Source organism: Callospermophilus lateralis, unplaced genomic scaffold (genome assembly GCF_048772815.1).
Source record: "Callospermophilus lateralis isolate mCalLat2 unplaced genomic scaffold, mCalLat2.hap1 Scaffold_659, whole genome shotgun sequence".
In the NCBI taxonomy this organism is placed as follows: Eukaryota; Metazoa; Chordata; class Mammalia; order Rodentia; family Sciuridae; genus Callospermophilus; species Callospermophilus lateralis.
In genome coordinates, this window is record NW_027514876.1 from 694,413 (window position 1) to 717,653 (window position 23,241).

Genomic DNA, 23,241 nt, shown 5'->3' on the forward strand with positions numbered 1-23,241 from the left:
GGCAAAAGATAACCCAATATCTTTGATAAGGGCCTAAGAGTAAATGGGAAGTCTCAACTGGTTCTAAGGATGAGTCACTGTCTATGGGGACACATTCCCCACTGAGCTAACAGAACGAAACTCAGTTCCTTGTATCTAAATAGCATGTTTTAGGTTTCCATTTTCTTGTGAATTCAATGAACAAATATTTGTTCAGCTCCTATGTTAGCCTGGGAACTCCATGAAATACTTATTTTCTGTACCCCATTGTCCAGGTTCTTGTAGCTGTCTGGCCAGCTACATGAGGACTGTGATGGTCACTTTTTTCTTCTTCTGAAACTACACCCTTATATTTCCTCCTTTACCAGTAACCGCCGCCCCCCCCACCCAGCCCATCTCCCTTTTAGTATCAATGTGAATGACATTTGTCTTTCTTCACAGTGCAATATCTAATTCCCCTCTTCTATTACCACGATATTCTTTTTTGAAATGTTTCTTATTGTGTGAAGGCTTTATTGGAACAATTCTTAGTATGTGTCTTCCATTGCAGCCTCCCATCTTGGGAGTTGAAGACCCTTCTTTTATCTCCTTTGGGTTAATTATTTCAAACAGGTAATTTAGACCATTGAAGTCCCAGGAATTTGAATCCTGGATCAGAAGGGATGCTGGAGGTGGGGCTAATGGCAATTCTAGGGACAGATTATTCATGAACCTGTGGATTTGTGCCAGCTCCCTGGAACTGCCTTGATTCTGCAATCTGCCACAATCCAGATAACTGCCTTAATTCTATGAACTCCTGATACCCTTCCAGGAATTTCTCTATTTGCTTTGTATAACTAGAGTTGGTCCCTGTTCTATGCAAATCACAGCTGGAACTGATGCAGTAAAGCTTCCATTCATTCAACTGAATATGCAATAAATTTTATTGAACACCTATCCTGCCCCAGTCAGTCTCAGTGTCTGCCAAAGTGATTATCCAAACTGATTTGTGGTAATATGTCCAAGGAAAAGATTGGAATTCAGTTTGTTGATCAGCTTTGTGTCACTGACAAAATACTTAAGATATACAACTAGAAAAGAGAAAATATTTATATTTGGGTTATAGTTTCAGAGGTTTCATTCTATGATTAGCTGATTCTGTTGCTTTTAGGCCTATAGTGAGGCAGAACATCACTGAGGGAGCATGTGGTAGACCAAAGCTATTGACCTCGTGGTGCCTAGGAAGCAAAGGAGAATTTGCTTTTGTAACAAAGCCTCTCACTCAAAACCCAGTAAACTCTGAACCATAAATGAATGAATGCATTGTTGAAGTCAGAGTCCTTGTGATTTAATCTGTTCTCAAAGACCCCCATCTTTGAACACTGCTGCATTGGGGACCAACTCTTCAACACTTGAGCTTTAGGGGTCATCTAAGAATACCCAGAATTAGCAGAATTAAACCCTAAGCTGATATTTCTTTTTTTTAAAAAAAATGTTTATTTCTTAGTTTTAGGTGGACACAATATCTTCATTTTACACTTATGTGGTGCTGAAGATGGAACCCAGTGCCTTCTGCATGCTAGGCGAGCACTTTACCACTGAGCCACAACCCCAGCCCTCTAAGCTGATATTTCTTGAGAACCATCCCCACATTTCTATGTCAAGCTAGTTACTAGAAATCTTCAACAGCTGCAAATCATCAAAGAGAGACATTTCTCCCCTGCCAGATAACTTAAATTACCCTTTGATAGAGGCTATAACTAGGCAATTTATACCAAATAGAGTAGGAGGAAACCCAGGTTATTGGCCAAGGTATTTCAAGCCAAGTGAGTCTTATAGCATCTCTCAACTATTATCAGTAATGTGAGTAATGACAGATTAGCTACAAAGATACTTTGCAAACACAGAGGAGCCTGGCAATTGAAGTTCTAGAAATGGATAGTTTTCTTTGATATTCAGAAGTTGTCAGACTACCTGGTTTTTGTTTGAAACTTACTAAGAATTCATTACATATAGGATATTCCTAATTCCTCAAAATTCCCCAGCAACCGCCTCCAAATCCCACCCAGTTTCTTTCTTTCTTTTTTTAAAGAGAGAGAGAGAGAGAGAGAGAGAGAGAGAGAGAGAGAATTTTTTGATATTTATTTTATAAGTTTTTTTTTGAGCGGAAACAACATCTTTAATTTGTATGTGGTGCTGAGGATCGAACCCAGGGCACCGAGCATGCCAGGTGAGCACGCTACCACTTGAGCCACATCCACAGCCCCTCTTTCTTTCTTTCTTTTTTTTTAGTTGTTGATGGAGACAATATTTTTGTTTATGAATTTATTTTTTAATGTGGTGCTGAGGATCAAATCCAGTGCCTCACACGGGTGAGGCAAGCACTCTACCACTGAGCTTCAGCCCCAGGCCCCCACCCAGTTTCTTAAACAAAAATTCTTGCTATGGTCTGAATGTTTGTATTTCTACTTCCAACCCCCAAATTCATATGTTGAATTTCTAAGGCTCCAAGGGGATGGCATCAGGAAGTGGGACCTATGGGAGATGATGAAGTCATGAGGGCAGAGCCCTATATTCCTGTATACAGTGCATGCCTATTGCCAGAGATTACTATCTTTAAAAATGGGATAGTGTTCTTCAAAATAAGCCAAGGACGCTTATCTGCCCCTTTCAGTAAGTGAGGACACAGCAGGAAGTTATTTATGAATCAGGAAAGCTGGTACCATGACCTTACATTTTCCAGTCCCCAGAACTGTGAGGAATAAATTTGTTATTTTTTATTTTAGCATCCCAGGAATACTAAGGTAGTTCATAAACAAATAAGTAGACTCTTTGCTCTGAGAATGATGAAACAGAACCCATGTGGGGAACAAACTCTTATCTAGTTATGTTTGTTTATACTAAACAAAATAGTAGGGGAGATATAGGTATTCACTGTTTTAAGTGTAACCAGAAATGGTGGTGGTTGTTTTTTTTTTTCTTTTTTTTCCTTGGTTGTTTGGACACCATGGATTGAGCCCAAGGGCACTTAATCATTGAGTATATCATACATCCCCAGCCTTTTTTTTTATTTTTCATTTTGAGACAGGGCCTTGCTAAATTGCTGAGGTGGCTTTGAACTTGTTATCTTCCTGTCTCAGCCTACTGAACTGCTGGGATTACTGGTATGCACCATCATACTCAATCCCAGGATTGTTTGAAATGTGTGTTAAGTCACATAGACAAAGAAAGTACTGTCATGAAGGAAGAAGGGACTTATACTACTAATACCTACAAACAGAAGGCACTGCAGGCTGTGAATGGGGAGCACACAGGGAAATACCAGGTCAGTCAGAAAACAAGGTCAGAGCCTTTATTGTGGTTTTTAAGGGAAGGACTGGGTAAAGGAGCACAAGTTTTGAATTGTTTGGTTTGGCTAACTCCAATAGGCTGCAGCATTTAGGAATGTCTCTTGCAATCTGGTACCTGGCCCTGGGGCAATTAGGTAAAGGGAACATTAAGAGCTTGCTAAAAGAAGAGGTTAGAAGTATAGCCCCCACCCCTAGTGGTTGGTATGCATATAAGAGGTGTGCCTTAGGCAGTTTTTTACTGTCTTTAGGAAATGGATAACCCCAAAGAAGCAGTCCCTTATTTAAAAACTACAACAATAACAACAAAAAGCAGAATATAAAGGTATGATTAATACATTCACAGACAGTCCTACTTGTTTTGGCACTTTTCATCTTTTTTACTAACTCTTTAAGTGTCCATCTCCCTTTCTAGGTCTGTGAACAATGAGCACGGGGTCACATCTTTCTCTTGTCACTGGTGGGTATTCAGCATATGCCTCTAAATTAATGAGCCAGTGTGTGTGTTTAGGCAAAAGTGAGGGTAGGTATAGTCAGCCAAAAGAAAACAAGCAATCAAATAATAAAAACTGTGAGTCAGCTAGGCAAGAGAGTCAGCTTCTGTCCTGCTGCCCACTTTGGCTCTTCAGATACCACTGGGGCAAAAAGAAAGCCTCCCCCCACCCCTTTTGCAGCCTTCCCCCCATACCTGTATTCTCTCCAAAACTGCAAGAAAGGGAGTAGGTACGAATGAATAGGGAGACAGCCAGAGCTATCTTCTCAGTATTCCCTCCCCAAACCCCAAACCTGCACTCCTTTCTCGGCCCTTTCCCCATTTGCTTGGTCCTATGAAATTCTAGCTTGGTCTCTGTGTTTTCTTTAGACAAAAGAGACAAGCTTGAGGACAGGCAAGCAGTGGGAGTCACTGTGTTAAAATCTTGACAGGCTCTTGGCTCATGTCCTTGTAAAATGAGGGAAATACATAAACTCAGGGAAAACTGAGCTTACAATTGTGCAGCTCCACCCTGTCTCCACCTCAGTCCTGTCCCTGACTATGGCCCTTCTACATATGTTGGACCTCCAACTCAAGGAGGGGCTTCTCACTCTTGAGACAGATGGCATTCTCCCTTAAATGTGTATCTACTTTCTAAATAAACCTTTGTCTCTGCCTTTGCCAGACTCATGCTGAAATTCTTTGCTGCCCTTCTTGGAAGAGATCTCTTCTCCATGACAGTCAGTTACTGAATTAGGCATGGTCCTGGCCACCCGCCTCCCATAGATGGCATGCCAATCACTGAACCTGTCACAGGAGAAGATATTTCTCTGAAGAATGGTCTGAGAAGTTTCCAGAGAAAGGGAGAACTTGACTCAGGGCCAGCAGCGTTCTTGCAGACATGACAGAAAAGAATTTTACCATGCACCAGTCAAAGGCAGAGACAGAGTTTTATTTGTGAAGTCGATACATATTCAAGGAAGAATGGGGGCTTATCTTAAGAGAGAGACCCCTTTGGGTAAAAGCAGGCTATCTCCAGAGAGACAGACAGCAACCTGTTGGTATGGGGTGTTAGTATTTGCAGAGGGAGGATAGCTAGGGGCTGGTCTAGAGGTGGAGGCAGGGTAGAGCTACACAATTTTACACCCTCCTTTGCACATTGCCCTCAAAGTTGCAAGTGTTGGAGGGAGCCTTTCACATTTAGCGGTTTATGGCGCTGCTTTTGACACTTAGTGTGTCTCTCTGTCTTCCCAAATTACTATCTCAAAATGACCAGTTTTGCAAACGAGAAAAGGTTTATTTAGGAGGCAGCCAAGCCAGAAGACAGATCAAGTCTCAGATCTCTCCCCCATAAGGTTTAGGGATATTTATGATAACGAAGCAGGGAGGTCCAAGGTACGGGGAGAGGTGATTGGAAGTAAGGAAAATTGAAGTAATCAGTGGTCTGTACACGTGGAATCAAATTTCATTGTCTTCATAGGACACATATTCAGAAAGTGTTGTTGGTGGGGACAAAAGGACAGTGCAAGTAATAAATAATGGGTCAGATCAGAAAGATGGAGGCTGGTTTGAAAGGAAAAGTAATAAAATGTTAATACCTCTAGAGCACTTCCCCTTTTCCACCTGTTGCCAAGGTTACCAGCCTCCAGGGATTATTCCTCCCTGCAGGGAGTTGTAGGGGCTGTTAATGAATGCCTCCTAGGCTGCTCCCTTCTTGCCAGGACCCCTGATCCACTTCCTTCTGGCCCTTGGATCACTCCATCTTTTAGGTCAAGTAAGCAGGTTGTGAGGAAGTGAAGGCATGAGAACAAAGGAATTCTAAAGTGTGTAAAAGGGGCAGGACACCCCCACTTCCTCAGACAACCAGCTCCTCTGCCCCAGGGGTCCTAGCCTTGCCTCACCCTCAGCCACTTGCAGGCCTTCTTGGGTGGGGCCCTCAGGGCAGAGCAGGACAGGGCTGAGCCAGAGGCAGCAGGAGCACTATGGGCACAGTGCAGGGTTGGAGAGGGGTTCAAACTGGCCGCCTTTTCAGTAGACAGCCCTGTGCTGAACTTCACTGCCAGCTCTAAGTTTGCCTAGAGAGTGGGGCCCTGTGGTCACTGTCCAAGCCCTTCCCCTGCTGGAATGGCCCTGGAAGCAGGAATGAGAGTGGTCCCCTGGGAACCAGAGAAAGCCATCAGGCTGATGCCACCAGGTTATCTTGGGCAAACTCTTCCCTCTGCAGGACCTAAGAGCCCCATCTGCAAAACTGGGGGTGGCACAGAGCTGGACGAGGTATCCCGGAGTCCCTACCCTCCCTAAAGACTTAAGAGTCTGTGACCCTCAGTGTGATATCTATGATTACCTTGAGGACTCCAAGTTTTAGCAAAGGGAAGACAGATTCTCCTGTGGCACATTAGTTGGCGGCAGAGCTGGGTGACTAGGTTGAGTCTCATCCTATATGCCCTGACTTCCCAAGAGGCCCATGAGGAAAGGTCTGGAGATGCTAGGCTCTCCATCCCAGGTTCTGAGAAACTGATGTGACTCCATTTTTGAGAAATCAGCTTCTACCTCAAGGCCTGTCCAGAGGGAGGGGGCATGACTCTTGTCCTTGGAAAAACCCACAGAAGGTTCTTAGGCACATACCCACCCTGCTGAGTTGTTTAACAAAAGGGATCTGTGGTGCTAGGTGACCCTGACTCAGTTAAGCTAGGTGAGGACCCATAGCAACCCCCTAGCAACCACCAATCAGCAGGAGACAGGAAAAATATCTGAAATGTCAGGTGACCTCCCAGTAGTTTCCGTGATGTATAACATGATTAGGCAACCCTGCAGTTTGGCATAGAGACTCTTGCAACCCTTCCGGGCCTAAACCAATCAGTTCAAATATATCCATCATTTGAATTCACCCACTACCCTTACCCAACGTGTTCCGGCCAGTGAATGTGCTCATCAATGTTAAGAATTGTTGTTTGATTTTCCCGCGGTATAAAATGATTTTCTGTGTGATGTTGTGATGCATAGTGTATCCCCCCAAAACCTATAAATTCTCACTAACTAAGGGTTGGGACTCACTACTCAGGACCTCTGTATTGTAAACGGGTGAGAGTCCAGGTGCGAGCCTGCAATAAAGACTCTTGTGTAATTGCATCAGATTCGGCTCCTGGAGGTCTATTGGGGTCCCACGAATCTGGCATTACGGTTCTAGGAGCTTGTGGGCACCTGGTAGCCCTGCAGGCGTGGGGGCCATTTCTTGGCTCTGGCCCAAGGATGGCAGAGTTTCCTGGGTAGGTGGACAGTGGGCCCCATAACTGGTCCCCTATAACACCCCTTGCCTTATCCATGGGCCAAGGATTGGGTGGGGCAAGTCTGAGAATCAAGGGCACATTCAGCAGAAATGAGAAGTGGGCAAAAAGGGAAGGCGGTGCAGCCCAGTTGGGTCCTCTCAACTTGGCAAGGAGTCACAAGACTGGCCCAAGGCTTAGGGTAGAGGGTATGGTGGAGGACGTCAAAGGAAGGAATGTTCTATGTCCCACTTAATGCTCAAGAAGCAATGAGCCTGATCCAAGGGTCTTTCTTAAGGAAATCCTAGGAATCCTAGGCTGGGGGCAGGGGGCGGACACACCTAAAATCTTCATCCCAGAGCAGGAAGTCTTTGCCTTTGGAAAGGCCATGTCCTCTTTTGAGAATCTGAGGGAAATTACATCCTTTTCTAGTGGGGAAACTGAGGACCAGATTGTCAAGGAGATGTGTCACATCTAGCTTAGGACTTAAAAGGCCCTTGCCTGAGACTGAGTGAGGCCCTGTATACCTGAAGGCAGGGAGCCAATGAGTGCAGACCTGAACCAGGCAGGATGGCAGGGGGAATGGCAGGATGGCAGGGGGACAGCCAGCGGGGCTGGAGGAGGCAGCATGAACTCCTCAGAGACTGGGGCCTGGCCTTCTGGGCCCCGCTTGGAGCTGGACTCCCTCCAGCACTCCCCCACCCAGGCAGTTCCATGATGCACATCCAGGCCTTGGCACAGGCTCCTGGACCACCTCTCTCCTCCCTCACTCAGATCCAGTTTATTGGGAGGGCTGTCCTTTGGGAATGAGCTTGGGAGCCTCTGGCTTCCCCACTCGGCCTTTCCCCCTGTTGGTCAGCAGGGTTGAGCCATCCCTACTGCACACACAGATTCACAGGCACTAAAACCTGGGCACAGGGACTCCTCCCCTCTTTCTCTGCCATGTGCCCATGAACTTGGGCTTCCCAGACAGAGGAAGTGAGCAGGAATAAGATTTGAGAAAAGCCTTAAGCCCCAAAAGGACTTGAGCCCAGGGAGATAGATATTGGGACAGGGAAAGGTGATGAGAAGTGTTGGAGTTCAAGCCAAGGCAGGCGGGTGGGGCTGGGCCTGGGCTTCCCAGGAGAGGTTGAGGAGGAAAGGAAGAGGGAAGAGCAGTCTTGTCGTGGGACTTTGTGGTCTGGAGACTTGGAGACACATCCTGCATCATAGGTCACCCACCTCCTAAAGTTGGTCAGAAAGGATAAGGGGCTCTGCGAACACACCCCGGAGGATGAGCTCATACCAAACATGTGCATACTCTCTCTCTCTCTCTCTCTCTCTCTCTCTCTCTCTCTCTCTCTCTCTCACACACACACACACACACACAAACACACACACACACCCTAGGGACATGCATCTGACCCCTTGGGTGACATCCTTTTGCCTCCACCTTTATCACACAAGATGGTTTCAACCAGATACAAGTATGGAAAGAAGCAGTATAGTTTGTCTGTCCTGATGCTTCATGTGGCAAGATGATATGGGGTCCTTGATACAAATTCAGAGAGCCCCACAACCACTAATAGTACTCTGGAAATTCTGACATGGTTGGGTCGCCCAACTAGTGGAGAAAATAACCATAAATCATTCCAGCTGCATCCATTGCTTGCCTGCTGTGCACTAGATGAAACACCTCACCTCCTCCTCCAACAACCTACTACGAAGGTGATATTATTCCCAGTCCCAAGATCACACTCTGGAGACTAACAGACACACGGTTTGATGTGCCCCCTGCCCAACACTCTGGGGCCTGCAGACTCAAAATTCCTGAGTCTACCCCAGGGACAGGACCAGAACCAGCACCTGATGCACCCCAGGAGGAAGGGACCAGGGTGGGACACAGTTGCAGGAGAGATGCAGGATGAATGCCCCCACCCTCCCACATCTGGGGAGGAGGCGCCCAGGAGGGGGCTCCAGACTGACTCAGGCTGGCTCACCTCCCACTAGAGGGCTGGGCCAGACTTGGTTTTCAAATTCCTGGGCAGCTGGCACCCCCTGTAGTCAGACAGGGATGCTGCAGGACAGGGCTTGCTCCATCCCTAGTGCTAGCTGGGGGTTTTTTCTCCTCCCATCTCCAGCTCTTGCCAGGAAGCCAGCCAGGTCAGTCACTGTGATTATTACTGATGCCACACTTTAAGGATGATAGAAATGACAAGTGTCTTGCTCAAGGTCAATGAGCTAGACAATGTTGGTTCCCTAGCTTGGGTTCTCAGAGAGCAAGGATCTTTCCCTTCCAAGAGGGCTTTGTTCCAACCCCTCAGAGCCTCCCTACATCCCCAGGAAACACCGCTTCTCTAAACCTAGAACAAACAGACAGAGCAGCCATAGGAAGAAGTAAAAACTATTTACAAATGTACAACAGGAATGGAAGTCTTAGCACTCCCAATAGGGGAGTGATTGAGGGCTCAGCTACGAGAGGCCTCCACATGGAGGCTCAAAAGATGAAGTTCAGATGTCCTGGTATCCAGCATTTTGAATGGGTGAGTGAGAGGCTCGTGGATGGGAGGCCAAGTCTTCTCTGTGGGCTTTTTGCTGCGGCATCGGGCTGATGGAAATCTAAACACATAAGTCAATACATGGGTGTTCTTTCTAGATTCTACCCTGCAGTTCACAGTCATGGCTCTGGGCCCCAGGAGACAGGACAAAGGAGAGGGCTTTTACCCCAAGTAATGCAAGGGCCCTTGGTGGGCACCATGGGTTATCTACCCTACTGCACTCCTAATGCTCCACTTCATATATTTCACATGGGATTTCAAGTACAAATTTCCATAAAAAAAAAAAATAAATAAAGAGCCAGGCACAGTGGCACATGACTATAATTCTAGTGGCCTGGGAGGCTGAGGCAGGAGGATCACAAGTTCAAAGCCAGCCTCAGCAAAAGTGAGGCACTAAGTAACTTAGTGAGATCCTGTCTCTAAATAAAATACAAAATAGGGCTGGGGATGTGGCTCAGGGGTCGAGTGCCCTGAGTTCAATTCCCTGTCCCCCTCCCCCCCAAAAAAGAATCTCCTTTAAAACATAAATTACTAGTCTCAGTCCTCATTAATAACTGAGGAAACTGAGGCCTAGAAAGGTAAGGGACTGGCCAAGGCCAACTAGCAAATTAGTGGTGCAGTCTTTTCTCTTTGTCTATTCAGCAACACCTGGGAGTACTCTGAAACCTGGAACCCGCACACTCAGGTTCATATTTCCGTTCCTTAAGCTCCATGTGCTTCAGCTTCAGGGCCAGCCCAACCTCAGGAGCCTCCCCCAACACATGTGTGACCCACAGACATCCTTCTCCCAATGCACACCCACTATTCCTCACCTCCTGTAAAGCTGCAGCCTCGCCACTCCCTGGGGGGCCCTGCCCATGTGTTGGAGATGTGGGCCCAGGGAGCTCTGTGGGACGGTGTTGACGGGAATATTGTGGCGAGAACCGTGTGTGCACTGGGTCCCCTTGCTCAGGGTCCCACTCCGTGCCTTCCGCCTGCTGCATCCAAGTAGCTGCAGACATGTACCTGGGGCGTGATAGACCAAATGCAGGGAGTCACTACCCACCTTGGCCTGGTCCCCCTGACCACCCTCACCCTCAGCTTGGAAAGCACAGAGCCCAGGGTTCCCAGCCAGGAGTCTCATCCAGGCTGCATTTCCCCTCTACTCCATTTCTTAGGGCAAGAACCTAGAAGGGCAATGAATAGGGACGTTCCCAGAGGCTCCCAGAGTGCCCAGGAGAAAACCCCAAAGGAAAGGAAAATGGGTGACAGGGCCTGGGAGCTGGGGTCAGGGACCAAAGAAGAAAACCCAGCTTTATCTCACCCCACTCCCACCAGCCCCAGAGATCCACCACTTGAGCCTTCAGTTTACCAACTCACTTGGGTCCCACTGGCATACAAATGGTCAAATACCAGTTGTTGGCACAGCCCTGGTCAAAGGGGTTGTTGTTCTGGAGTGATTTGCCCTGGAGGGAGATGGGGATGGGAAGAGGAGCTCAGAATCAGCAGGACTGGGCAAGGCCATCTCACAGTGACTCCTCCTAAGTCAGTCAGCTTAGCCAGGGCTCAGCCCAGGCCTGGAGCAAGATTCTAGGGGAAGGGGAGCCCAAGAGTGACCCAGGTCCTCCTGCCTTCCTATGCTCCTCGGAAGAGTGACCTCCCTTGACCCACTTGTGAGCAGCTCTCCGCAGACAGTGCTGACACTGCACTCCTTTCTCCTGCCTTCTCAGGGCTCCTCATCATCCTGTGCCTCCCTGTGCAAGATCCTTGTTCTGTCTCCATTGGCCACACCTGTCCTCTTACCTCATCCTTCCACACACCCCCCTTTTTAAAAAAAATATTTTTTAGTTGTTGATAGACCTTATTATTTTTTTTTAATTTATATGGGGTGCTGAGGATCAAACTCAGTGCCTCACACATGCTAGGCAAGTTCTCTGCCACTGAGCTACAACCCCAGCCCCTTTCAGATACCTTTTAAACTCTTCCTTGTGCTGCTCAATTGCTCCAAAGACAATGTCACCACACCACTCCCACTTCATTTCCCCACCTCTCATTTTTTTTTTCTAAAATTACGCCTTAACTGAATTTCACTATCTGGGAGGACAGGGGCAGTGGGGAGGCCCCATCATGTTTCCTTGTCAAAAATCACATGGCCCAGGAAAATCTGGGCTGAAGGCCTTCAGTACACAAAGCAGTAAAGGTCAAGCTCAAAGTAAAGGCAGACCACAGGGCTGATGAATAAAGGCCAAGCACAGAGTCTCAGGTGGGAGGAGGACCAGATATGGCAGTGGTGGGCTGGGGACTAAAAGGATGGGAGGTGATGAGCAGGTAGGCTCCTCTGTCTGTTCACTGTCTCGGGGTCTGCAGCATCCCCTCCCCCACTGATGCTGCCCACCAGTCTTACTGAAAGAGCCTTTAGTCAAGAGATTGCCATACTAAAGGAATCCCAGGGCAGAGATGCCCACCCCTATCATTCCTATTCAACACTAAAAAGAAAAAGCAATAAAGATACACAGATTGGAAAGAAGGTAATGAAACTGTTCTTCACAGATGACAATTTTCTATGTAGAATGTACAACAGCCACAAAATGCTGAGGGAGAACTCAGTGGTTGAGCACCCCGGATTCAACCCCTAGTCCTAGAAAAACAACACTAAGGACTCCTGCTCTTGGGAAGATGCTATGAAGAAAATGGAATGACAAGTCACAGATTGCAAGAAGAGATGTGCAAAACCTAGATCTGAATCTGATGTAGAAAACTCTTAAAACTCAATAAGAAAACAACCGTTTTTTCAAATGGGCAAAAGATTGGAGTAAACGCTTTTGGGGGAGTGGGTACCACGGATTGAATATAGGGACACTCAACCACTGAGCCACATCCCCAGTCCATTTTTTTTTTGTATTTTATTAGAGACAGGGTCTCACAGAGTTGCTTAGTTCCTCGCTTTGCTGAGGCTGGCTTTGAACTCGGAATCCTCCTGTCTCAGCCTCCCAAGCTGCTGGGATTACAGGTGTGTGCCACTGTGCCCTGCCAGGAGTAAACATTTTACCAAAGACCCACTGAAGTCAAACAGACATGAAAATAGGCTCAACACCATTACTCATTAGGAAAACACAACCTGGAACCTTAATGAAATACTACGACTCATTTAATAAGACAGGTTTGATTAAAAGACAAAACAAAATAACAAAGGACAGTGTGAGGGGCTGGGGTTGTGGCTCAGTGGTACAATGCTTGCCTAGTGTGTGTGAGGCACTAATTTGATTCTTAGCACTGCATATAAATAAATACAAGGTCAACTGATACCTAAAATATATTTGAAAAAAAAAAGTGTGAAATGTTGGTGAGGATGTGAAGCAACTGGAATTCCCAACATTGCTGGTAGAATTTAGAAACCTTACAGTTGTTTTGGAAGACAAATTTGGCAATTTCCTACAAAGTTCCACACGTGTTTACCTTATGACTCAGCAATGCCACCCTTAAGAATTTATTCAACAAAAATGAAAACTTATGTTCACATGCCTGTGCATCAATGTTTGGGGCAGCTTTATTTATAACTACCCCAAACTAGCTAGGCATAGTGGCCCACACCTATAATCCCAGAGGCTTGGGAGACTGAAGCAAGAGGATGGCAAGTTCAAAGTCAGCCTCAGCAACTTAGTGATGCGCTAAGCAACTTAGTGAGACCCTGTCTCAAAATTAAAAAAAAAAAAATTTTAAACATAATTTGAGGGGTGCTAGGAATGTGCCTCAGTGATTAAACACCCCCCGGTTCAATTTCTAGTATGAAACAAACAAAACAAAACAAACAAAAATACTCGCAAAAACTAGACATAATGTAAAAAATCCTTCGTTTGATGAATGTATAAACAATCTATAGGGCATCCATACGCTTCTACACAGCAATAAAAGAAATAAAATACTGATATGAGCGACAACATGGATGAATCTCAAATACATTGTCCTAAATAAATAAAGCCAGAGAAAAGAAGGCAATGACTCCATTTACATGTGATCCTGGAAAAAAAGAAAAACCAGAAGGACATAGGGAGAGAGACTGACAACAACAGGTGAATGAAAGGATATTCTGGAGTAAAGAAACTGCCTAAACTTGATCATGCTGGAGAATGCAGGACAGTATCCAGTTGTCAAAATCCCGTATCCTAGACAAAAAGGGTGAATTTTGCAGTTTTAATTTATTCCTCAATAAATGAGTTTTTGTTGTTTTTTTTTTTTAAATCCCACCATGGCTCCCAGGTTTCCACTTCATCAAAACTAAATTTCACGCTCAACTTTTAGGGGCTTTTTAATCTTGACTCCTCCTTATAAATTATCTGGCACCTTGGGTTTGATTTAGAATCGTTCCTTCCTCATTTCCTTAACATCCTACATTCGGGTTTCTCTGCCTTTTTGCAAAGGTGTGCCTCTCACAGACAACACCCTCCTGTCTTCCACCTTTGCAAAATCACACCTAGGACAGGAAGAGTGGCACGTCCTCCTCTACAATGCTGGCCTCGCCAAACTCAGTTTCTTGCAGGCTGCTACACCACTCAGGACCGACCCCCGTCTCAAGCGTTTCCCTAGGTGTCTGCTGGTGTTATTCTGATCACAGGGTTCTTATCAACACAAGCGCATGATGCACCCATCCCTCAAATAACAGGCTCTCCATGCAATGCACCCACGAGGAAGAATGACCACTGAGCTCCAGGGGGAGGAAAGATCTGAGCTGCATCTTAAGGGGTGGGTCTGGAAGGACTCATGAGGCACCATCAGGACCAAGGGCAGTGAAGATCAGCCGAAAGTGCCGGATTCCCAAAGATGCAAGATGCCTCCGCACCGTCTGGTATTGCAGTACTCGCTTACCTTGCTCACCGACACAGCCTGTATCATCAGGAGCAGAATGACAGGCAGCAGGAGTACCAAGACGGGTACAGCTACTGCGATGCTGTGCATACACAAGCTAAGAAGAACAGACAAACTCTTCTCTCCTGGCCCCGCCCAACGACCCACAGCCCTCATTAGCCCCGCCCTGGCTGGCCCCGCCCACCCACTTTTTCCTCCCTGGACTGGACAATTAATCCAGCACACCCAAGAGAAACCTCACCCCACCATGCTGGCCTCCCACTTGACCCTTTTCAACCTTCATTACCCCACTTCTTGGCCTCCCTAGATTCTTAACTCCATAGTCCATCCTACCACGCCCATCTCCCTGACCCCACTCGCCTTCAATCTGTCCTTCATAGGTCCTCCCAAGTAGCTTCTCCCTTTAGCCCTGCCCACAACATCAGCCCTCCCTCGGTTAACCCCACCTCTTGGCTGTCCTGCCCCTTGGCTGTCCGTCCCTCCCCACAACCCATTCTCTTCCCAGTGTGGGCCCTTGGGACTGGGTGGATACGCCATGGCTGAGTCCAGCGACAAGGGCATGTGTCTTGTACGAATGAGAAAAAAGCACACTGGTAGCCAGAAGAACAACCAGATAAAGGCACAGGGACACCAGCAGCAGCACGAATACGCAGAAATTTCTTTGACCTACACAATTGTTTACCCACAGGCAATGGTGGTCAAAGTCCTAGGGGAGAGAAGGCAGACCTTGAGGGTCTATTTGGCTTAGCCCAATACCCCCAAATCTTGAGGCCCCCCCTCAACCCAGCCCCTAGACCTCCTGCTCTTGGCCCTGCACGTGAGCTCCCATCTCCAGGGTGAAACCAGCACGTCCATGGATAGAGCACAGTTAGGACGCCATGGCTCATCAGGTCATTTGTCATGAGTGAGGTCTCTAGAGACAAGACCTGCCTGGTGTCACTTTGAGCAGGATACAGAAAAGCTGTGAAGCTGTATTTTTTCAGATACTGGGTAAGGATGAGAAGAATTTCTAGCCCAGCCAGCCTTCTGTACTTGGAAACCTGTGCAAGGTGTGCACATGAGAGAAGAGCACTCGGAACCCAGGAAACCCTCAATTGGACACCCAGAGGTGGACAGGCAACAATACCCAGAACAGGGCAGCAGCCGGCCTAAAGTTATGGGTATCTAGTATCAGCAAGCTAGTGGGACAGTCACTGCCTTTCCTCCCCTTCACTCCACCAGGCTCAGCACAGATGGTGCCCTTTGCATATCAGCACCTGTGCAAGCAAGGCCAGCGTCTCAGGACAAGTGCAGAACTGGAGGCAATAACATATATAAGTGACCAAGAGTGGCTGAGAGCCACTTGTAGCAGTGTGGGAAGATGATCTCATATCCACCCCTGGACCACATATGATGTGAGGTTCCTGGTCCTGGCCAGGTGCCCTGGGATGGGTTGGTGAGTGGACAGGAAGGAGGAGTACTTACCTCCACACAGATATTACAGAAGGGACAGTGGTGGGTCCGGGGTGGACGATGGAAAGAACACTTCGAGCACCACTGCAGGCGAAAGGCCGTGTTGTTCACTCGTGCTATGTATTGAATGTTGGGGTCCTCATCTAAGGAGCCTGGCAGGGGAAGAGATTTGGGCAGTGGCAGGAGGCCCTTCCACCACTCTACTGCTTGGGGCCGCCCCATAGCATCATTGGGCTACAAGAAGGGTGGGGAGGAGGAGGGCAGGGGAATCCCGGTCCCTGTTGAGCAAGCTGACCACTCAGATGGGCGGCAGTCAGAGAGAAAGGGCTGTCCAGCCACAGGAGCTCTATACAGAGCTCTCCCCTTTTGGAATAGTGATCAGTGCTTGAAGTCGTGTGTAAAATGGGAAGGCGGAGGAGTGAACTGCGTGGTTTGGAAGGGCCTGCTGGCCTCTCTTGCCAGCCTGCCCAGTCCTTCCTTCGAAAGCAGCTGGAACACCTCCAGGATTCTGTTTTTTCGCACTTCAGTGGCTTGGGAAATGAAGTGCCAGGGCCCAAGTAATGATGACATGGAGGGAAGGGCTCCTGAGGCCACGGGGGCAGGGGGTGGGGTTGAGGGGGGTTAGCATGTTTGAAATCACCCCTATAGGCATCAGCCCTTGGGATACCACCTCCTTCTCCAGGGGTCTGAGGCCTTACCTTTGTGCAAAATGCCTGGGTCTGACCCGTTGAGGAAAATGAGGCTGCAGAAGGACAGTATAAAGAATAGGCCCGAAACCACGGCAAATTCCCACTGCCCATTCTGAGCCAACCACCGGCACCTAAAACCACAGCCAGACTCAGTCCTAGTCTGGGGAAACCCAGAGCTCCCCACAAGGCCTAGTTCACCTGAGGTTGGACTCACTCGCCTTAAGGACTGATCTAAATATCCAGGTTAGAGACAGACCATGGAGACTCCACAAAATGTCACCAGCATTACCAGTCTCTCATAGTTCCCTAAATGCGTCAGGCACTCCAGACCTCTGTGCTTTCACATTGGGTTCCCTCTAAGTCTATATCCTCCTTCCCCTGCTGACCCTCTCTCTCCACTTCCCTCCCTGCCTCTGTACTGTCCTTGTCTATTTTCTCTTCTGTGTCTAAGACACTGACACCTTCAATGGGAGACTCACGGAAAGGCGAAGAAGATTCCACTTATTGTAATAAGAAGCATTGCATTAAAAGCTGGAAACAGGCTTGGTTTCAGCCATGAGGATTCGATCGGAGGTTCATTTGGGGGCGTGATACTCTGTGAAGAGGCCATGGCTAGACCACCAAGCCTCACAGACTGAAGCCACCAACGAACTCTTCTGGGTTGGCACCCAGACTGCCATGACAACAGAAGTGACATCACAGAGGTTCTGGAATGGGGGCTCTGGCTGCTTCCAGTGACTTGTGAGATCTACCTTCCCCAACCCCCACATACGCACATGTTGTAGACTGGGACATCCTGCTCTTATGATGGTAGCTTTGTTGGAGCTTGTGATGATATGATGTGGTTTGTCCCAAAGGTTCAAAGGCTGGAGGGTTGGTCCTCAGTGATGAGGTGGTAGAACCTGAAAGAGGTGGGCCTAGTGGGAGGTAACTCAGTCACTCTGCAAGATGCCCTCTCAAGGGAGTAATGGACTTCTCATGGGCCCCCATTTGCTCCTGTAAGAGGGAGTTGTTATCAAAAGAGCCAGATTGGTCCCTCCCTGTTTTCTGACACACAATCTGGTGAACACCCTCACCAGAGATCACTTGCAGGAGCTGCCAAATCTTGGATACTGAGTTAAATAAAACTTACCTCCTTATAAATTATCTGTTCTCGGGTATTTTGTTAGAGCAACAGAAAGCAGGCTAATACAGAGGCCATAAATTATGTGAAGATGGCATGGGGAGAAGTTTGGTGATGGTCATCCCCCTTTCAGGCCCAGTGCTAATTGGAGTCAACAGTGCTCATTGCTCATCCTAGCTCCACTTCTTCCTTTTTGTTGTAACAGAGCTCCAGTTTGGGGAAGGAGGTAGAAATCTACCAATTAAATATCTTCCCAGTTTACTCACTTCCATGGTGGGATTTATGATGTAATTCTCTCTCAAAAATAAAATGAGCTGGGGATGTGACTCAATGGTTAAACAATCCTAGGTTCAATCCCTGATGATGATGATAATAATAATAATAATTTGTACATATTTATGGCATATAACATAATTTGAAAAATGTTACATTGAAGAACGTCTGAGTCAAGCTTTTTAACATATACATTACTTTATATTCTTATTTGTGGTGAGGACCCTTAAAATCTACTCTTTGAGTCATTTTTAGTGTAGATAACATTATCAACTGTACTCATTCTGTTGTATGTTATTATTAACTGTAGTCATTATATTGCACAATAGATCCCTTAAACTCATCCCTCTCATCTAAGTGTAATTTGTTCTCCTGGGACCAGCATCTTCCCCCTCCACAGCCCAGCCACTCCTGGGCCCCTGGAAGTCACCATTCTGCTCTCTGTTTCTATGAGTTCAACTTTTATAGATTCCACATGTAGGTGAGATCATGTGATTGTTGCCCTGTGCGTGGCTATTTCCCCCAATAAAACGTCCTTTGGCCTCATTCATTTGTCATAAATGACAGAATTTCCTTATATTTTTTTTAAAGACTAAAGAGTATCCCCTTATATTTCTAAACCACATTTTCTGTATCCATTCATGCACCGATTGGCTGGACCATAGGGTAGTTTTTTGTTTTTTGTTTTTGTTTTTTTTGGTGCTGGGGATTGAACCCAGGGCCTTGTCCATGCAAGGCAAGCACTCTCCCAACTGAGCTCTATTTTTAAGTTTTAAAGAAACTTCCCATACTAATTTCCATAATGACTGTACTAATTTACATTCCCCCAAACATAGTACAAGAATTCTAGTTTCTCCACATCCTGACCAGTACTTAAAATCTTTTGTCTTTCTTTTTCTTTTATTTATGATGGGGGTTGAACCCAGGGGGACTTTAACCCTGATAGCCATCTGGAGACCTTTTTACTTTTTATTTTGAGATCAGGTCTCACTGAGTTGCTGAGGTTTACCTTGAATTTATAATCCTCCTGCCTCAGCCTCCTGAGTTCCTGAGATTAAGGCATGTGCCACTGGTTCTTTTGTCTTTTTGATAATAACCATTCTAATAGGTGCGAGAGGGTATCCCATTATGATTTTAATTGCATTTCTCTAGTGATTAGTAATGTTGAATATTTTTTTTCAGATTTCTCTTGGTCAGTTGTGTTTCTACTGAGAATGAAGTGATGTTTGGGTCACAGTCTACCACCAAGTTTTATGTCAATTTCTGTTGTAGCACAAGAAAAAGGGATGACATGCATTGGGTCATGGAAAAAGGTTAGCAGTGGTACTAGAATCATAACTACCAGGTCTATTGAGCTTTGGAGCAGACCATGCTAGCCTTAGGGTTTCTCTTTTTGTTTTGTATTTTTCATTAGATATATATGACAGCACCATGCATTTTAATTCATTGTACACAACTGCAGCACAAATTTACATTTCTATGGTTGTACCTGATGTAGCGTTCACACCATATGTGCATTCATACATGTACCTAGGGTAATGATGTCCATCTCATTCCACCATCTTTCCTACCCCCATGCCCCCTCCTCACCTCTGCCTCCCCTTTGCCCCATCAAAGTTCCTCCATTTTTCCTTATCAGAGAGAACATTCAGCCTTTGGATTTTTGGGATTGGCTTACTTGAGTTAGCATGATATTCTCTAACTCCATTCATTACATGTCGTAATTTTATTCTCTTTTAATGCTGAGTAATATTCCATTAGGTATATATACCACAGTTTCTCTATCCATTCATCTATTGACGGGCATCCAGGCTGTTTCCACAGTTTAGCAATTGTGAATTGAGCTGCTATAAACATTGATGTGACTGTGTCCCTGTAATATGCTGATTTTAAGTCATTTAGGTATAGACCTAAGAGAGGGATAGCTGGGTCAAATGGTGGTTCTATTCCAAGTTTTCTAAGGAATCTCCATACTGCTTTCCAGATTGGGTTGCACCAATTTGCAGTCCCACCAGCAGTGTATGAGTGTACCTTTTCCCCTTCTACATCAGCATATATCGTGGTCTGTCTTCAGCACACAGGGCACTTTGTGGCACACCACTGTTCTATGTGGTTTACATGAATTAAACCACAATTCCTTGTTTTACAGATAGGGAAATTGAGTGACCAGGTGCTAAGTGCTACCCAAGGTCTCCCTGCTGGACAGTTGTAGAGCTGTGATTTGGACTTATGAGGCCTGGCTCCAGAGTCCTTGCCACCAACCACCAAGCAAGTGACTCCAGGAGGAGTTGCAGTCAGGGGGCTGAGTAGAAAGGGAATGAAGTTGGAGCATTGGATCAGTGCCTGAGATGGGTGCTGCCAATAATGGAAAGGAGCCCTGATTGGTGAATCCCAGAGGGCACACCACATTTAGGTCCCTTGAGAATAGTGATCCTGGACATGGAGGTAACCATTGTGAAAAGAGCCACCATTCTCCAGAACAGAAACCTACTCTCCAAGTACAAGGATTTCACCAGAGCCTTGTCCCTCAAGGGGGAAGGCGTTTCTCCTACTCCAGGCTCTTATCTCCTGCAAGGTGCTAGTGGTGGTGGAAAAGTAGGAAACACCAGTGAAAGTCACACCCCAGCAATACAGGCTCACTCAACACCATGATCTAATCATAGACCACAGAATCCTTCCTTCCTCTCTACTGTGCCACTATACCAAAAAGCCTCCGCACAACTTTAGAGAATTAGAGATGAAAGAGTTGAAGACACAAATTCTTTCTGGCAAGAAATGAAAATAAGCACATTATAGGAATCTGAAAGTTTCTGGCCTCTTTGGCAACAGAAAACACTAAACATGACTGAACTTCTAGACAGATGAGCACAAAATCTCACCAAATAAATGGCCTATTTACCTCAGTTCCTATTATTCAGTACACTGTCTAGCTTTCAATCAAAAATAATTATAAGGTATACATACTAAAAAGCAAGAAGAATGACATAAAGCAAGCATTCGAATGAGACCCTCAAATGATGAGGCTGTGGGAATTATCAGACAGGGATTTGAAACAACTATGATTGAGATCCTAAGGGTTATAGAGGGTTAGAGCTGAACAAGAATATTCAAGAAAAGATAGATAATGTAAGCTAATGATGGAAATGGTAAACAAGAAAAAAAAAGGAAAGACTGGAGATAAAATGACTAAGATGAATGCTTAACACCTTTGATGGGCTCACTAGTACCCTGGACATGACTGGGGAGAATATTAGTGAACTTGCAGATAGGTCAGAAGAAATTTCTCAGGCAAAATTGCAAAGAGAAAAGAAAAATTGAAACAGAAAATTTAAGAACAACGGGGCAATTACAAAAGATAAACACACGTGCAGTTGGAATAGGAGGAGGAGAAGCAAAATAGAACAGAGTTGAGGAAAGACTTCGAGTAATAATGACAGAAAACTTTTATGAAGTAATAGATACAGGGAGTTCTGAGAACATCAAACAAGGCAAATACCCAAAATCTACACCTACCATCTTTCAAATTGCTGAAAATCAAAGCCAAAGAGATGGTATTTAAAGAAATCATCTTACTCATACAGGAGCCAAGATAAGAATCTTAGTGGACTTCTCCTAAAATGTGCTAGAGAAAGAGAGTTGAGTGAAATTTTGAAGTGTTGAAAGGAAAACCCACCAGCCGATAATCCTCTACCCAGTGTATCATGGTTTGATATTGTGTGTCCTCCAAAAGCTCATGTGGGAGACATGCCTTCAATATACATTTTAAATTGTTTTTCTGGACACAGTTTTGTTCCTGTATCTTCTTAAGAGATATGCTTGAGAAAAAGTTTTTTGAAAAATCTAGTCTCAGCCAGTCATTGCAGGACATGTCTCCTCATCCCCACTACGCAAAAGGCTGAGGCAGGAAGATGGCAAATTTGATGCCAGCTTGGGCAACTCAGGTGGACCCTGTCTAAAATCAAGGGGGATTGGCTGGGTATGGTGCTCGTTAGTAGAGCACTTGCCTAGCATGTGAAAGCCCCTATTTCAATCCCCTGTACCAAAAAATGGGGTCCTTGAAGAGGCTAATATCAAGGCAAAAAGGATGCAATGATCATTTCTTTTTACTTTTTATTAAGTTGCTAAGGCTAGCCTTCAACTTGTGATAGTCTTGTCTCAGCCACCTGAATTTAGGCATGTGCCACTGTCCTGGCCCAGAACTTTTTAAAATAAAATCAACCCCACAGCATTGTCATCTGATAATATCAAAAAGGTAACAAAAACTATATGAAAAAAATGTTTCCCCCAAATATATGTATATATATATATATATATATATATATATATATATATATATATATATATGTAGTTGTAGTTGGACACAATGTCTTTATTTATTTTTATGTGGTACTGAGGATCAAACCCAGTGCCTCACATGTGTGATTCGGGTGCTCTACCACTGAGCTACAGTCCCAGCCTTTCAGTTATCATTTCTAGTTGGAGGCACTTTGTGACAGAATAATATTATCTCTTTTTCTGGGTGGGGGGGTACTGGGGATTGAACTCATGACACTTGACCACTGAGCCCATAACCCCAGACCTATTTGGTATTTTATTTTAGAGACAGGGTCTCACTGAGTTGCTTAGCACCTTGATTTTACTGAGGCTGGCTTTGAATCTGAGATCCTCCTGTCTTAGCCTCCCAAGCTGCAGGGATTACAGCCAGGCGCCACTGTACCCAGCCCAATATTATCTTCTTTTAGTATGATCCAACCCAGTTGTTTTCTTGACTGTTTTAAAACAAATCTGTTCTCATCATCTGATACAATGCTCATGTACTCATCAAAACCAATGATACAGCTCTTATCATTATATTCATTTGCTCATAGAACCACCCCTGAAATTGGCACCTATTTTGCAAGCATCTGAAGAAGAGGGTGATGGGCTGCACCATTGCCTTCTGTGCTTTTGGCCCGACCATACCCGTGGTGGAATCTCTGACAGACCACTCTCACTGCATGCTACTACCTCAGAAAGCCACTTGTGAGTAAATATATTTCTGCAGAATCTCTAAACGACGGCTACATAAAAATCTATAACAAATTATTATAATTTATATTATAATTTATTTAATTCTCTGTAGTAATTTCAAGCTTTACACGTTACCTTTACACTGTGGTGACCTTCCTTCTATCTAACAAACATCTTTGTGTACCGAACCACTTGTTTCTTTAAAGGATTTGGGAGATCCCTGTGCTGTGGATCAAACCCAGAGCCTCACATGAGCTAGGCAATTGCTCCATCAC

General features: G+C 45.7%; 1 protein-coding gene across 1 annotated transcript in view; it reads right to left on the reverse strand.

Annotated features, from left to right (window-relative positions):
• Positions 1-10,932: 10,932 nt before the first annotated feature.
• Positions 10,933-23,241, reverse strand: part of LOC143386892 (palmitoyltransferase ZDHHC19-like) — a 31,705-nt gene continuing 19,396 nt past the window's right edge. Inside the window, exon 7 of the mRNA XM_077108394.1 lies at positions 10,933-11,022. Within this exon, the coding sequence (XP_076964509.1) occupies positions 10,933-11,022 (90 nt within the window). The remainder of the gene's footprint in view (positions 11,023-23,241) is intronic.